Source organism: Microtus pennsylvanicus, chromosome 8 (genome assembly GCF_037038515.1).
Source record: "Microtus pennsylvanicus isolate mMicPen1 chromosome 8, mMicPen1.hap1, whole genome shotgun sequence".
Lineage (NCBI taxonomy): Eukaryota > Metazoa > Chordata > Mammalia > Rodentia > Cricetidae > Microtus > Microtus pennsylvanicus.
Window position 1 is genome coordinate 17,637,501 of NC_134586.1, and position 16,041 is coordinate 17,653,541.

The 16,041-nt window shown below is 40.5% G+C and overlaps 1 protein-coding gene across 4 annotated transcripts in view; it reads left to right on the forward strand.

The window, feature by feature from the left end:
- Magohb (mago homolog B, exon junction complex subunit) overlaps positions 1–7,757 on the forward strand; it is an 8,572-nt gene extending 815 nt beyond the window's left edge. The window contains exons 2-6 of one of the 4 annotated variants that reach the window (XM_075982543.1): positions 243–314; positions 3,005–3,063; positions 3,959–4,069; positions 6,397–6,479; positions 7,420–7,757. In XM_075982543.1, the coding sequence (XP_075838658.1) occupies positions 3,049–3,063; positions 3,959–4,069; positions 6,397–6,479; positions 7,420–7,519 (309 nt within the window). In that variant the 5' untranslated portion in view covers positions 243–314; positions 3,005–3,048 and the 3' untranslated portion in view covers positions 7,520–7,757. Of the gene's footprint in view, positions 1–242; positions 315–2,624; positions 2,852–3,004; positions 3,064–3,958; positions 4,070–6,396; positions 6,480–7,419 lie in introns of those variants that run through there. The other 3 variants (XM_075982544.1, XM_075982545.1, XM_075982542.1) reach the window with 3 other exon arrangements.
- Positions 7,758–16,041: the final 8,284 nt, after the last annotated feature.

Sequence of the window (16,041 nt, forward strand, 5' to 3'; positions counted from 1 at the left end):
ATTACCAAGTGATATTTGAGCAGGTGCTTGAAATCTTTGGTGACCCTTTGACCGACTCACTCTATACTCTATGTGTTAAGGCTGCTTTGTAGGGGAAGAACCCCCCGACTAAACAGGGCTGTGATGGGTGTTAGGTATTAAAATATAATTCTTCACCGTCCATGTCCATATACATGGATGGATGATGGTCAGAGGTCAGGCAGGCAGCGAAAGCTGGAATCCCTTTTCATATTACCTCCTAGGTGGTCAGCCCTGTTAAGAAGAAGCTGAATATCTCCTTACCAGCCACTGGCTGTCAGAACACATTGAAGTGGGTAATGAACACAAGCGCTGGACTTTCTAAGAGAAGCAAAGGCCACAGAAGGAGCTGCTGGTGCTCTGGGTGAAGAGTGGAGGGGTTGTATGGTCCCAATCATTGATGGGGACGACAAATAAGGTTTTTGTTAAATTGGGAGCATAGGCCCCAGCCCCACATCTATCCCAGCCCCCAGGCCTGAGAGTTACTTAGGTCTGGACTCCAAATCCCAGCAGGCCACTCCCACAGAGTATTTCAATGAACTCCCAAAAGAGGAACACGTGGTCTCTTCCTTCCTCCTGGTGGGGTGGTCGCTTTGCGGGCCCCTCGGGGCCACCCGAGAGTGCAGAACTCACATTAAACCTGGATATTGCTTAATTTGGCTTGTTTTGATTTGGCTTGATTGGGATTTTGCGTGGGCAGAGAGCTCGCTTTAGGAAAATATTCCTAATAGTTTTCCCATGCAACAAGGCTTCTTCTTTTTTCTTTTCTTCTTTTTTTTTTTTAGGTGGGTGGTCCTTGGACTTCCCACAGGGCAGGGAATCCTGATTGCAACAAGGCTTCTTGGCCCATTTCAGAGTACACCTGCTGTTGAATAAGGAGTGTACTTGCTATAGACCAAGGAGAACTGGAGAGAGGAAGCATACGTCTGTTCTAGATACATTGTGGATGCCAATCTGAGTGTCTGCAAATTGGTTATTGTTTTTTAAAAACAAGAATAGTCCTGGACTAACAGCCTGCAGAATCCTAAAGCTTTTCAAACTCTCTAAAGAAGATTTCTACTAGTATGTTGTCAGAAAGCTCTTAAACAGAGAAGTCCCAGACCAAAGCACCTACGATTCCCAACTTTGACTTATTACTCTGGAGAAACAACACTAAGAAATATAAGAGGCTGCAGAATATGCTAAATTTTTGTCCTAGACAATGAAGGAAGCCAAAACAAAACAAAATGAAACAAAGACCACCAGGAATAGATTTCCAAGAGATGTAGACTGCCCTTGCTGAGGGCTTCTACTCTTAAGTCTTAGTCCAGGAAAGAGTAAGTCTTTAAGAGTAATAAATAAATGATCAGACCTTAAACAAAGAAAAAAAAAAACTTCCCCTAAGCCAGGTGTGATGGTGCCTTACGCTTTTAATCCCAGTATTTGAGAGGCAGAAGCAGGTAGAGCTCTATGAGTTCCAGGCCATCCTGATCTACATAGTGAGTTCCAGTACAGCCAGGGCTACACCGAGAAACACTGTCTAAAAACTAAACAATACACACCCAAAAAACAAAAAGTAAACCAAGCCAAAACAAAACGAAACCAGCAAAACCAAAAAAGTCTTTCTCTAGGAGATGAGACACTTGAGATAAGAAAGATAAACTTTCTTATCTTCTGGGGGAGAGAAAAACTCCCTCCTGTGTAGTGTAAGGCAATTCTGTCTTTGGACAGCTCTGCTTTCCTGCCCCAAGGATTTTTATTTTTGAATGCACATTATGTACTGGGCAATACTTAAGTGCCAAAGCTAAAGGTGGAACTTGAGACACAGACATTTAACTAAGCATATGACTGTATAGACTTTAAGTAAGTGTTGTATGCATGTTTTGGATATTAAATTTCTAGGCAACTTTATCCTTGTTTTCCAAATGTTGTTTGGAGCAAACTTACTGTTTCATGTGGTTGTTGCGGTGGTTTTTTGGTTTTGTATTTTTTACTTGATTTGATTTTTTATTTATTTTGTTTGTAATTCTATTCTCAGTTTCCTTGCCCATGAATGTCATACAGCTTATCCTTATCACCTTGAGTTACATAAATTAAGAACAACACTATCAGGGAAAACTATTATGTTTAGATTAATTCTCATGCACCTTTGCCACCGAATCATTCTATTTACAGGAGAAATGATGACTCACAGAATTTACAGTTTCTGGTGGGTACTCCCAGACTAGTAACTTATCATTTTAGCGGATGAGGACACCATAGTTGTATCTGAGCACGTGGCTGACGAGCCATGCAGGGAAGCACACATTGGGGCTTCAGAGGTCATGACAGATGGATTGAAATAGTCCTCCAATAAACTGAGAGTTTACACACTTTGTGCACTTCCTAATTAGATTTTTTTAAGAATTTCATTATCTTAAGTATGTACACTAATTTGAAGGAAAACCATTAAGAGAACATTTTGGAATGATAGAGAAAAGGTTGATGCAAAGGATAGCGCTTGAGACCTGTGTGGCCCTGAGCTAGTTGCTTCTCTTGATTTTTATCTCCTGTGAGTAGGTGAGAAAGTGAAACCTGCTGCTAGAATTCCTTAAAGAGATCAGAGGAAATGCTGTGAGAACTGCATTTAGCACCAGCACATGATACTTGAACTTCACATTTAGTTCAGGGGCTAGATTAAGAACATAAACCTGTTTGTTGTGTGCAATGTTAATCCTAGCACTTAGGACACAGGCAGGTTGCTAGAGAGAGAGAGAGAGAGAGAGAGAGAGAGAGAGAGAGAGAGAGAGAGAGAGAGAGAGAGAAGGAGGGAGAGAAATAGGCCTTAACAAACCTGACCCATTGTATGTTGAAGGTATGGAACATTTTGAACTTTGCTAGCTCACTTTCATATTTATTGAGTGTTTAGCATTGATCTTACACGAGGTCGATACTAATAAAAGTGTGAATATGAAATTGTCTTTACCCTTAAAATTGTTCATGATGTTCTTTCTTTCTTTGTACACAGGAAAGCTTAGATATGCCAACAACAGCAACTATAAAAACGATGTGATGATCAGGAAAGAGGTGAGTTCTTCTATCTCTTTTTCGTCCTTTTTTCTTTTCTTTTCTTTTTTTTTGGGGGGGGGAGTCAGGGTCTCACTTAGTAGCCCTGGCTGTCCTTAGCCTCTCGCTAAGTTCTTTTCAAATGTCTAATGTTTTACATTTTGTTCATTTATCTTGTCTTTATTGACAAAGTTATTCAAAGGCTCTGTTTCAATGAAGAAACCAATTTATAGATTGAAAGGTTTCTCTTAATTACATATGATGATAGCATTTTTAAAAAAGGATTTTAACATGTATATATTTGTATGTGTACATGTATGCTCACACATTAGGTATACATGTAACATAGCATGCATGTGTGGAAATCAAAGAACAATTGGTAGGACTTGGCTTTCTCCTACCATGTGGGTTCTAGGGATTGAACTCAGGTCTTTAGTCTTGGCTGCCTTTATCCACTGAGCCATGGTGGTTCTTATTTTAGCATTTCTTTAAACAAAAGAGTCAATCTGGATATTTATAGCCCCATATCATTTAATTCATTTTGTGAAGTGTTATTTTTTAAACAAAAGGTTTAGAAGCGTGGACTGGGCTTAGTGTGCCAGCTCCTGTGTGCTTGTGTTGTGTCCTCACTCTGTAGCTCTTCCGTTGCTCCATTAACTGTAAGCCACCGGGGTGTCCCTGATACTCAGGCAGACTACAGGTAAGAAGCAGGGAAGGATGTCTGTTAGAGGGCAACAGACTAGAAAAAAATATTGTGAGAAGAATAAATTTTAATTCTGCAGCTTTGGAATCAAATTCAGTTTTTTGCTCCTATTCTGTTTGAATATTTAGGATTTGTAGCTTGCTTTTATTATATCTTGCTGAACTGTGAGGAGACAGATGGGCGTTATAAGATTTTATTGTAATTGGTTTTCAGGCCTATGTTCACAAGAGTGTAATGGAAGAACTGAAGAGAATTATCGACGACAGTGAAATCACAAAAGAGGACGACGCTTTGTGGCCGCCCCCTGACAGGGTTGGCCGGCAGGTCTGTGCCAAGCGATTCTTTTAGTGGATAGAGTCAAAGATTATATGATAATATAATGACGATCTTATCTCATACATTCAAGGTGGTTTCTTATCGAAACTTTGATTATATAATGTCATTTTCTTTTTAATTAATTTTTTTTGTGGTACTAGGAATTGAACTCACTATTCATACTTGCTAAGCAAGCAATTACTCATTCAAGTTACACCTTCCAGCTCTTACTTAGCTTCATTTCCTTTGCTACCTCCAACTCATAGAGGAGTTAGCACATAGCTCTAAGTAGAGGAGTTAGCACATAGCTCTAAACCTGACAGTATTCTACATCTTCTCTCTTGTCTGTCAAGCCCAAGTTAGGGTATTTGGCACTGTTTTAAATTATTTATTGTAGATTAGCTGTTATCATTAATTATTTCTAATTTTATAATTTCAGCGTTGTAAGTAAGTACAACTTTGATAGCTAAATTTGAGAGTTAGTTCTTATCACTGAGTGTAGCAATTCACTCATTCCAATTTATTATCTTTCCGAATTTATCTATTTGAATGCCCAGAAAAAGTCTTGGTTGATTTGTTGTTGTTGTTGTTGTTGTTGCTGTTCAAATGGATTTGCCTATTATATTCCCTTCAGAATACTTGGTGTTTCTCAAAGCGGTCCCAAAGAACTCTGCAGGTCCAATTTCACTCTGTATAAAGATAGTTTGGCTTCTGAATTGGGTATTTTCAACTCTTGGAGAAGTAAAATACCAGACCCGGGAGAAAGAAACATGTAATTTCGTTTTTGTGTGTTCCTGAGGACTAAACTTTGTATCACACTTTCTTTGACAAGAGGGAAATGTAGAGTGGTATAACACATGCTGAGAGTAGCAGTCACTTCACTGTCCCGTGACAAGAGCCTGGTGTAGAGTATGCTGCAGGAAAACAGGTAGTGGTCTGTGCCCTGTGGAACTGGAGGCATAGGAATACCACTGTTAGCATGGTAGTCACTGGGTATCTGTGTCCACAAAACAGTAAGATAGTTTAAAATTAAGCCTGCTTCTACAGTGAGGATATGACATGTAGACTTGACTGTTTCTAAGTTGATATAATTCTTTTAGAGGGTGGTTTAGTAATATACATCTGTAAATACCAATATTTTCTATTTATTTTTGACTTGTTTGACATTTCTGAACTATCAGTTCTAGGAAAATGACTGCAGATATGGAGACAGTCTTATTAGATATAAAAACATTTTTCACCTGAGCCCGTGCTCTTATCTGTGCACTGGTGATGCGTTCTCATGAGGGGGTAGTGGGGCTGCTCCAAAAACTGCTACTGGATAACCAACAATTTTGTAATTATTAGAGAATCTTCTTAGCTAATTCTCATGAAGTGCATAGTTAGGCCTTTTGATTAAGTAGCTAGGACTGTCCCTATTAGGATCTGGTTCATAATTCAGTGTAAGAACACTTTAAACATACAGCCCCTTCATTAGCTTTAGGTTTCTGGGTAAGTAGTACAGAGAAAACTTGTATGATGATAATGGCACTGAAGCAACCACATTACATTGTATTGTTTTATAAGTTCTAGTTTTCATTGAATTTCAGAGAGTATTAGTCTCTGTGGGAACATTACTGTTATGGTACATTAGTCCTGGTTATTGATATCATTGTCTGTTCTGTGCTTTATGAGTTTAGGATTGTACATTTGTAAAAAGGGCTAACAAAGTCTTTTCCCTTGCAAAGATGTCTTAGAGACTGCATAGAGAGTCTGTAAAGTTCCAGCAGTTGGGCCTGATATATGGTAGTGGCCAAAAGGGTAGCTGTTGTGAATGTCATATATTTGTAGAAACTTACCGAAAGGGAAAATGCATTTTGTGATACTTTAAATGGGTTTGTATTTATATAATCATTTCTGTAACACATGCTTTAAAGGTACAGCTCTCATGTTTACCGACATCATAAGAAACACGTCTGTGTCAGTTTGTCTGAGGCTTTTCTTTTTAATGGCTCTGGGAAGCAGTTCTGGCTTGACACTGAAATTGAGGCCAGTATTCAATGTGTGATTGATGAGGTTATATTAAGAGAATTCAGTCCAGCAGATTAAATTTCTTTTGGCTTTTTGTGTTGATCAGACTGGCCTTCGATTTGAGACAGTCCTCCTACCTGGCCTTCTGAGTGCTGGGATTATGAACTTGTGCCACAATGCTTGGTAGAGATTAAATTTCTTTCCCCTCCATTAAGTTCTAGAAAGTTTGTACTTCTTTGTAGCATGAGTACTATATGTGGGGTAGACTTTTTTACTTTTTTTTTTTTTTTAACTGATGCTATTTCTCTGCTGTGTTTTGTTTCCAGGAACTTGAAATTGTAATTGGGGATGAACACATTTCTTTTACCACATCAAAAATAGGTTCTCTTATTGATGTAAATCAATCAAAGTAAGTATATTAAAGTGTTTGGTTGAGCTGATGAAACTCACTAGTGAGGCTCATGTTAGTATTATGGTCTACAAGCTAAGACAATTTAATATTCAGATGCCACTGGAACATTTAAGTAATTAAACACTTGTTAGCTGGCTGCCAGAGGTGTTAACAGCATTATTTCACTAAGTACCCAGTTCAGCAGTGTGCATAATAATGCCCGATATTTGTAGGTCATTTTGTATTAAAAATCCTGGTTGTAATGTCATGTAATGTAAAGGAAGAAAATTTTGGATTGCTTATCTTCATTGAGCCCATATTATATCTTACTTACCCTTGGGTTTAGCACTTGAACTGAACAGTAGGTGTGTGTGTGAGCCAGCTCTGTGTCCGTAGGTTCTTTCCAGCGCATGTTTAAGCTTTGCTGGACTGAATCATGTCACTTCTTCATGCTTTTCTTCCTGAAAATGTCCCTGTAGTGCTTTCATTGCTTATGTTGCCCTAGATCATAACTTTAGTGAGCTGCATGAGAACCTTGTTTTGTCTTCAGAGTTAGAAGCTTGCCCAGCACATAGCAGGTGCTTCAAATAAGTATTGAAGAATGGGAAAGATGAGTGCACTATAGTAACTGGACACCGTTCATGAAGAACAACTGTTTGTTTAAACCTGTAAATAGATTCCTACAGTTGGGGAGGAGGTGGGCTATGTGCTGGCCTTGGTTTGTAAGTGGATATGCTTCTCTCTGGAAAGCAGTGAGTGCTCCTGGACTGCACTCCTCCCTACGGGAAAAGAGAAGCGCTAGTCGTTCCGTTCGTTCACTTCGGCTGTCAGCAAGTGTTCCTTCTTCCTGAACTTTATAACCTTAATTGTTACAAATGGTTTGTTTTGTTTCAGGAATTTATAAGATTATGTTTCATAGAAAAACAAAAGGTAACTTTATTTATTTTTTTAATTTTAGGGATCCCGAAGGACTCCGTGTATTTTACTATTTGGTGCAGGACTTGAAATGTTTAGTGTTCAGTCTCATTGGACTGCATTTCAAGATTAAGCCAATTTAATTTAATACTTTAGAGGTTATTTATATATTTAATTAAAGGAAGGTTTTTTATTGATAATTTTGGGATTTTTATGAATGTGAAACTTTTGTATATAAACTCAATATGTGAAAAAAAACAGGTTTAATGGTTTTCCTCTCTTGGGTCCATGTGGGCTAGACAGTCCCTATATGCATTTGATTCTGTAAATAAAAGCCACTTTTTGTTGAAATTTTGCTCTAATAAAATGTACTAAAGCCTGGATGTGGAGTTTTATTTGTTTTTTTTTTTTTTGACTGAATCAATGTCTTGCTTTAAGGATGGTAAGTTGTTCTGGTTGGCATGGTTGGAAGAGCCTAGAGCAGAGGTTGCTCATCTGAAGTACACAGCCAACTTCCAGTTATTGAAGGTGCCCTAGAATCACTTTCCTGCTTCTGTACTTCATAGGACTTACCTTTGTGACACTTACAGAGTTTGTTTTCAGAGGTTTGAGGTTTTGTTTACATTATCTCAAGGCTTCTTGGGATCCTTCATGTTTAAGGCTTTCCTGAAGTTGTTGAAAGAGCATATTCAATCCTCCATGTTTGAAAGAGCATAGTCAGTACTCCACATTTGGCCTATCTTATTTTGCTCTTATTCCTGTGTATGTGCACACATACGTGGGAGCTGAGTTGAAGCTTTACAAAGTTACATGAAATTTTATTTTAACCATTTATGGTGTGCATGCCTATTGTTAGACTCTTACTGGAAACAGGTCATTCATGTTTCCCAGGTCCTTTGAACTACTTACTTTTCATCTCTCATTATCTTTGTTAGCATGGCTGCTGGTGTCCTCCTCCTCTTCTTTCTTCTGGATGGTCTCAAACTCACAGAGAACTGCCTGCCTCTGCCTCCTGAGTTTGAGGACTAAAGGTGTGTTCCACTGTGGTGTCTAGAGCATAATCCCAGTGCTAGAAAAAAGATGCCGAAGGGTCAGGAGTTCAGTGCCTGTCTTGGCAATATAGTCGGTTTTAGACTAGCTTAGGCTACATGAAACTGCATCTCTAAAGAAAATGCTTTAGGGGAGATGAGCTGAACTCCCAGCCTTCCCGACGATGAGCAGGGGAGTTGCGGGCCTGATCGCTCTTCAGTGTGTACATGGCCTCAGTTCTCTGAACTAATGTGGAGAACGTGGACTGAAGAAGTGAAACGTTGTGGATTGGTACTTAACTGGTTTCTCTTTTAAATTTCTTGTTTGCTTGCATGAATGGTTGCCTGCATGTGTGCTTGTGTACCCTAACACATGCTGGTACCTGCAGAGGCCAGAAGAGGGTTTTGGGTCCCCTTTAGGGCTGTAATTATCCCATGTGGGTACTTGGATCCAAACTCAGATCCTCTGCAAGAACAGCCAGTGCGCTTAGCCACTGAGCCATCTCTTCAGCCCCTGTTTTTCTTATGACCTTTAAGTGGGTTTTATCCCTGAGTGACACAGAGCCCAAATACCCACCCGAAACCCTTCTTGGGGCCCCTTTTGTCACTCTTGCCAAGTTCCAGAGGCACCTTCCTCATTTCTCCACTCTTAGTGCTTGTGGCCCAGCAAGGACTATATGAGCAGGCACAATAATGCGGACTTGTAGAACAGATGTGACTGTAAATGCTAGGGCATATGGGTGGTTTAGGGCACAGGAAATCCTAAAATAGAGCTCTTCTTGGTTTTAAGAACTGTGAAGTTTACCATATTTAAGTGTTGCGAAGTTCCAACTTAAGTACCAAGAGGTGTGAAGCTGGCCAGGACCAGCCAGTCCTCCTGGCAAAGACTGAGTCACCCCATCCTTTCCTGTGGTCTGGTGACCACTGCAGGTGTTCCTCAACTCAGCCTGGGGCAGGAAGACCAGCTTGTAGCTGTGAAATGATGATGCCACTGAGGTCTGAGGGTCCCACTAGAGGGTTTGATTGTGTGACTAGGATTGTATCTGTCTCAGCATTCTAGGACAGGGAGTTGTGGCTTCACAAATAAAGGCCTTTACAGCAAAGAAACCAGAAAAATGAAGAAAATGAAGAATATATATATATATGTATATATATATATACATATATATATATATATATATTTGTGTGCGAGCATGTGTGTGCATGTTTGTGTAGTCTTTTTGGGTTTATTTTTACAAAAATGAATTTGGAAGACATAATTCAAGAAAACAAAACATTTCCTTAAGTTTTCCAGCTTTCTGTTTTATTAGCTGGTCATTTGAAGTTCAGTATTTTGTGCTGCACTTCGGTCAGACAGCCACAATGGGAGTGTCAGTCCATTCCTTCTGAAGTGACTGTCTTCCAATGCTAATTGTGCTCATTACCAGTTTAGAGTTTTCTAGCCCTTCAGAGCTTAGTTACAGAGCTCAGAAGAATCTGCTGCTAATTTGACTTTACAGTTATTGGCATTCTATCTCGGTATTCAACCAAAAAATTTCCATCCTGTGTCCAGTTTTTTGTTAGCTACTGTTTCTTATCAAGCACATTGGTAAGCAGACCACATCCTGTTCATGCTTTCATAACAGTAACAAGCAAAACAGATGGGGATTTCTTGCTCACAGATTTTGCATAATGTTAGAGTCACAAACAGTATGGAGAAAGCTCAGAGAAGTGGCGCTGCACTTGCTTAGCCTCCTTGGTGAGGATGACTCCTCAGCAGTCACAAGGGTGTAAACAGCACCATTAATAATCCTTGGGCAAGTGTGACATAAGTCCTCGGCTATGGAGCAACAGTGTGAGTTTCCTGAGCAGCAGTGAATCACTGCTGTAGATCTCTGTTTTCGGCTTTGGTTCATCAGCCATCCTCATGCTGTTCTTCCAAACACCTGCACTTTTTTTTTAATTTATTTATTTATTAAAGATTTCTGTCTCTTCCCCCCCACCGCCTCCCATTTCCCTGCCCCTCCCCCATTTAGGTCCCCCCCATCAGCCCGAAGAGCAATCAGGGTTCCCTGCCCTGTGGGAAGTCCAAGGAACCCCCACCTCCATCCAGGTCTTGGGAATATACCCAAGAGAGGCCTTATCATACAACAAAAGTATATGCTCAACTATGTTCATAGCAGCATTGTTTATAATAGCCAGAACACCTGCACTTTTTGATAGGGTCGGAGAGAAAACCTAACTCATTCTGTGGGTTAGAGAAGTATCTGCAGGCTAGGAAGTGTTAAGAAAAGTTATTTTGAAATCTAAGAGCTTTTTTAAAATGTTATTTTTATTTTATTATGTGCATTGGTGTTTTGCCTGCCGTATGTTTGTGTGAGATTGTCAGATTTTGGAGTTACAGACAGTTGTTAGCTGCTGTGAGGGTGCTGGGAATTGGACCTGGGTTCTCTGGAAGAGCAGTTAATGCTCTTAACTGCCGAGCCATCTCTCCAGCTCCTATATCTGAGAGCTTTCGTCTCTATTTCCTGGTTGCAGTTCTGCAGTTATTTTTACCCTAGGAAGTAGGTGACACATTCTCTCCACTTTAGAAAAAAAAAAAAAGAATCTTTAAGATGCAGTGTTTTGCTCAAACTTATATGATAATGAACGATTAGAGTCTTGGACTTGAAATATAATGTTTAATGTTGAATGCAATTTCCGTTTTCCAGGTTATGATTAAAAACTTTTTTTGTGAAGCTGGACCTGGTGGCTCACACCCCTAACATTTGGGAGACAGGCAGGAGAGTCCCAGGCAAACCAGGTGTACATAGTGAATTCCAGGCCAGCCAGGACTACGTAGTGAGACCCTGCCTCAAACAAAACAAAACAAAACAAGACAAAACAAAAAGCTATTTGTATATCTTGTTAAATCTTGACAAAAAGCCTGAAGAGAAGTTGTGTTTCTCTTTTGCTGTTGTCAAAAACTCTGTGAATGATGGGACATACCTGAAGTCAGGAGCTTGTAGGTGTTTCCACTAATGTCTCTCCAGGTGCATGCTTTGTGGCAAGCTAAAACACTGGCCCTTCTGAGTACACATGTATTCATATTCTCTGTATTCTGGAAGTCTTTATTTATAGGACCAGAGTTACAAGGTGTCCTTGAGTAAATCAGATGACTTCTTTTTTCATATTGCAATATTATTTTTATTTTATTTTATTTTTTATTGCTTTATAAACAATACCATTCAAAATTTCCACTTCCTCCCCTCCTCCCATTTCCCTCCCCTCCCCCATACATCCTCTCTCCTCCCCCTCCAGTCATAAGAGAGGACAGGGTACCCTGCCCTGTGGGAAGTCCAATGTTCTTCCCTCTCCATCAAGGCTTAGGAAGTTATACATCCAAAGAGACTAGGATCCCAAAAAGCCAGTACATGCAGTAGAGACAATTCACAGTGCCATTATCATTGGCTTCTCACTCTGCCCCAATTGTCAGCCACATTCTGAGAGTCCAGTTTGATCCCTTGCTAGTTCAGTCCCAGTCCAGCTGGCTTTGATGAGCTCACATTAGATCAGGCACACCGTCTCAGTGAGTGGACCAACCCCTCGTGGTCCTGACTTCTTTGCTCATATTCTCCCTCCTTCTGCTCCTCATCTGGACCTTGGGTGCTCAGTCCAGTGCTCTGATGTGGGTCTCTGTCTCTATCTCTATTTGTCGTCGACAAAGGTTCTATGGTGATATTCAAGATAGTCATCAATCTGACTACGGGACAAGGCCAGTTCAGGCACCCTCTCCTCCACTGCCCAGGGTCCTAGCTGGTGACATCCCCTTAGATACCTGGGAACCTGTCTGGAGCCAATCCTCTTGCCTGGGAGCAGGAAAGAAGATATCAGATGACTTCTTCACAGTGTTTTCTTTTGGGAAGCCTGACAACATTGGGACACAGTGTCTGCCACATTCTCCAGCACAGCTGTTCCTGCACCCCACTTACCATCTTCTCCAAGCATAGCTTTCTTAAATCTATTTCTTTCATTTCTTGGTTTTGGTGGTGTGTGTGTGTTGTTAGTGCTTTATTCTTTGCTCTTTTTGGCGTCCACCACCAAGTTCCCAAATAAATCACATGGAGGCTTATTCTTTCTTATGAATCCGCAGCTTTAGCTTGGCTTGTTTCTTGACAGCTTTTCTTAAATTCTCCTGTCTACCTTCTTTTGCCTCTGGGCTTTTATCTCTCTCTATTCCTTATATATATATATCTTTACTTCTTACTCCATGGCTTGCTCTGTAGCTGGCCTCTGGAGGCCTCCTTTCTTTCTATTTTTCTTGCTCCTCCTACTTATTTTCTCTGTCTACCAGCCCAACCTATCTTTTCTCCTGCCTCACTTTACGCCATTCAGTTCTTTATTAGACCAATCAGATGTTTTAGAAAGGCAAAGTAACACAGCTTCACAGAGCTAAACAAATGTAACATAATAGAATATGACACATCTTTGGATCATTTCACAAATTTTCCACAGCAGAAACAAATGTAACACATCTTTAAATAATATTCTTCAAGGTGTGTGTGTGTGTGTGTGTGTGTGTGTGTGTGTGTGTGTGTGTGTGAAGACTAGAGACAGAGATTCCCTCAGGATTAGGGGACAGAGACAACATTAACTAGTGGGAGGTATTCTGGAAACATTCACTCTGCAACCAAGGAAGTTCACTGTTAAGTTAATGTCTGGACTTCTGGTGTAGGACAATGACAGATTTGTGTAGTGACTTAGAGATACTATGGTTTAAGAACACAAAGGGGACTTGTGAGATGTCTCAGTGGGTAAAGGTAGGGGGCACATAAAGACTAGTGACCTACAAAAATTAATGTTTTTTTATGTCTATGAAAAAACAATGTTAGACAGAAACTGGCCATGTAAGACAGAGGCAGCACAGCCCAGTGTTGAGACCAGGAGTAGATATGAGCAGACATTGGAGGTGGAAGTGAATGAAGACTAAAAGAGTGATGATTAATGATTGGCCAGGCATTAATAAAGGAGGACAGAAGCAGGAAGTTCACCTCTGGCCTGTTCAAGTAGGGGTCACACTTATCATTGCACGTCAGTTCCTCTTCTGTTTTCCAGTCACTGCCCATCCCCCATCCCCCAGTGCTCCATTAACCTCTGTCACTTGATTGAAGGACAATTTAAATTGGTTTAATCAAAAACAAGCTAGTGACTTAGAAAAACTAAAGTCAAAGAAGGTAAAGTTTAGTGAAAAGTTTGATCATATTCTGGCAAGAGTTAGCTTATGATGACAGACCATAGAATTTAAATAATCTTCCTTCCCTTTCTTCCTCTAATATTATTATTAATTATTATTTTATTGTGGTACTTTGGGTTATCTCTGAACGATACTTCCAGTCCCAATGAAGTTTCTAAAATTTCAGCATTCAGTGTTAGAATGTGAGGGAGGCCTCATTGGCTATATACACAGCAAGAGTTTTGAATGAAGATCTATTGATTTAAAAAACAGCTTTTGCCTTAAAGCAGTGGTTCTCAACCTGTGGGTCTTGATCCCTTTGGGGGTCAAAAGATCCTTTCCCCAGGGCCAAATATTAGATATCATTCATATCAGATATTTACCTTAGGATTCATAACAGTAGCAAAATTACAGTCAGGAAGTCACAACAAAATAATTTTATGGTTGGGAGTAACCACAGCATGAGGAGTTATATTAAAGGGTTTGAAGCATTAGAAAGGTTGAAAACTTTTACCTTAAAGGGAATATTGGTTTATTCTGGAGCCATTTTGAGTGACCATGGCTTCCAACGTGGAAGCAGTTTCATGAAGTTTTGTAGTTTTACAGAACCGAGAAAGGCAGATTTAGCATATATATTGTTGGGCACATTAGAGAGATGATTACAGCAAGATGAGGGACGCTTTTCCATAGTTCATCAGATGACATTCTTAGTGCATGCTGGAAGTTAGTGATCTGCTAAGTTAATAGATTTCAGGAATGGCTATTTAGAGGGCTAAAGCTATTCTGTGTAATGTAGTCAGACCCTGAACTTACAACATTCCAATTTCTCCACATCAATGTAGTTTTTTGCTTGTTTTGACTTTGACTTTTTCAAGAAAATTTCTCTGTGTAACAGTTCTGGCTGTCTTAGAAATCGATGTGTAGACCAGGCTGGCCTTGGACTCACAGAGATCAGCCTGCTTCTGTCTCCTGAGTGCTGGGATTAAAGGCATGTGCCACTACTGCCTAGCTCACATCATTGTAGTCTTTTTAATTAATTAATTAATTAATTTTTTATTGAAAAAAAATTTCCGCCTCCTCCCAGCCTCCCATTTCCCTCCCCCTCCTCCCACTCCTCCCCCCTCCCCCCACTACTCTCCTCCTCCCTCTCCAGTCCGAAGAGCAGTCAGGGTTCCCTGCCCTGTGGAAAGTCCAAGGTCCCCCCCCCCCCCCTCCATCCAGGTCTAGGAAGGTGAGCATCCAAACTGGCTAGGCTCCCATAAAGCCAGAACATGAAGTAGGATCAAAACCCAGTGCCATTGTCCTTGGCTTCTCATCAGCCCTCACTGTTCGCCATGTTCAGAGAGTCCGGTTTTATCCCATGCTTTTTCGGTCCCAGTCCAGCTGGCCTTGGTGACAACCTAGATGTCCTTCGATGGAAGAATGGATGAAGAAAGTGTGGAATATATACACATTAGAGTACTACTCAGCGGTAAAAATCAATGACATCTTGAATTTTGCATGCAAATGGATGGAAATAGCAAACACTGTCCTGAGTGAGGTAACCCAGACCCAAAAAGATGTACTTACTCATAATTGGTTTCTAGCCATAAATAAAGGACATTGAGTCTATAATTTGTGATCCTAAAGAAGCTAAATAAGAAGGTGAACCCAAAGAAAAACATATAGTTATCCTCCTGGATATGGGAAGTAGACAAGATTGCCGGGCAAAACATTGAGATCTTGGGGGTGGGGTGGGATGGGGTTAAGGGGAGATGGGGAGAGAAAAGTGAGAAGGGGAGGATGGGGGAACTTGAGGAAATGGGATGGTTGGGATAAAGGAAGGGTGGATATGGGATCAGGGAAGCATATATCTTAATTAAGGGAGCCATCTTAGGGTTGGTAAGAGACTTGAACCTAGAGGGGCTTCCAGGTGCCCAGGGCGATGTTCCCAATTAGTTCCTTGGGCAGCTGAGGAGAGGGAACCTGAAATGGCCCTATCCTATAGCCATACTGATGAATATCTTGCATATCACCATAAAACCTTCATCTGGCGATGGATGGAGATAGAGACAGAGACCCACACTGGAGCGCCGGACTGAGTTCCCAAGGTCCCATTGAGGAGCAGAAGGAGGGAGAACATGAGCAAGGAAGTCAGGACCGTGAGGGGTGCACCCACCCACAGAGACAGTGGGGCTGATCTATTGGGAGTTCACCAAGGCCAGCTGGACTGGGACATTATTGTAGTTTTAACAAGTAAATCATTCTTTGCAGACATGGTTTCTTTCCAGGAATTCTTCTTCGCAAATTTATGGTTAAAAATCACATAGAAGAAAAATTTACTTTATCTCATTTCTAAAAATATCTATTGTGGAATATTTTCACATCCAGCTGGTAAACCATAAATGAACTAAAGAGTGTGTGATAATTTATATCAAATTTTCTCAAATATGTATCTCCTTCAATC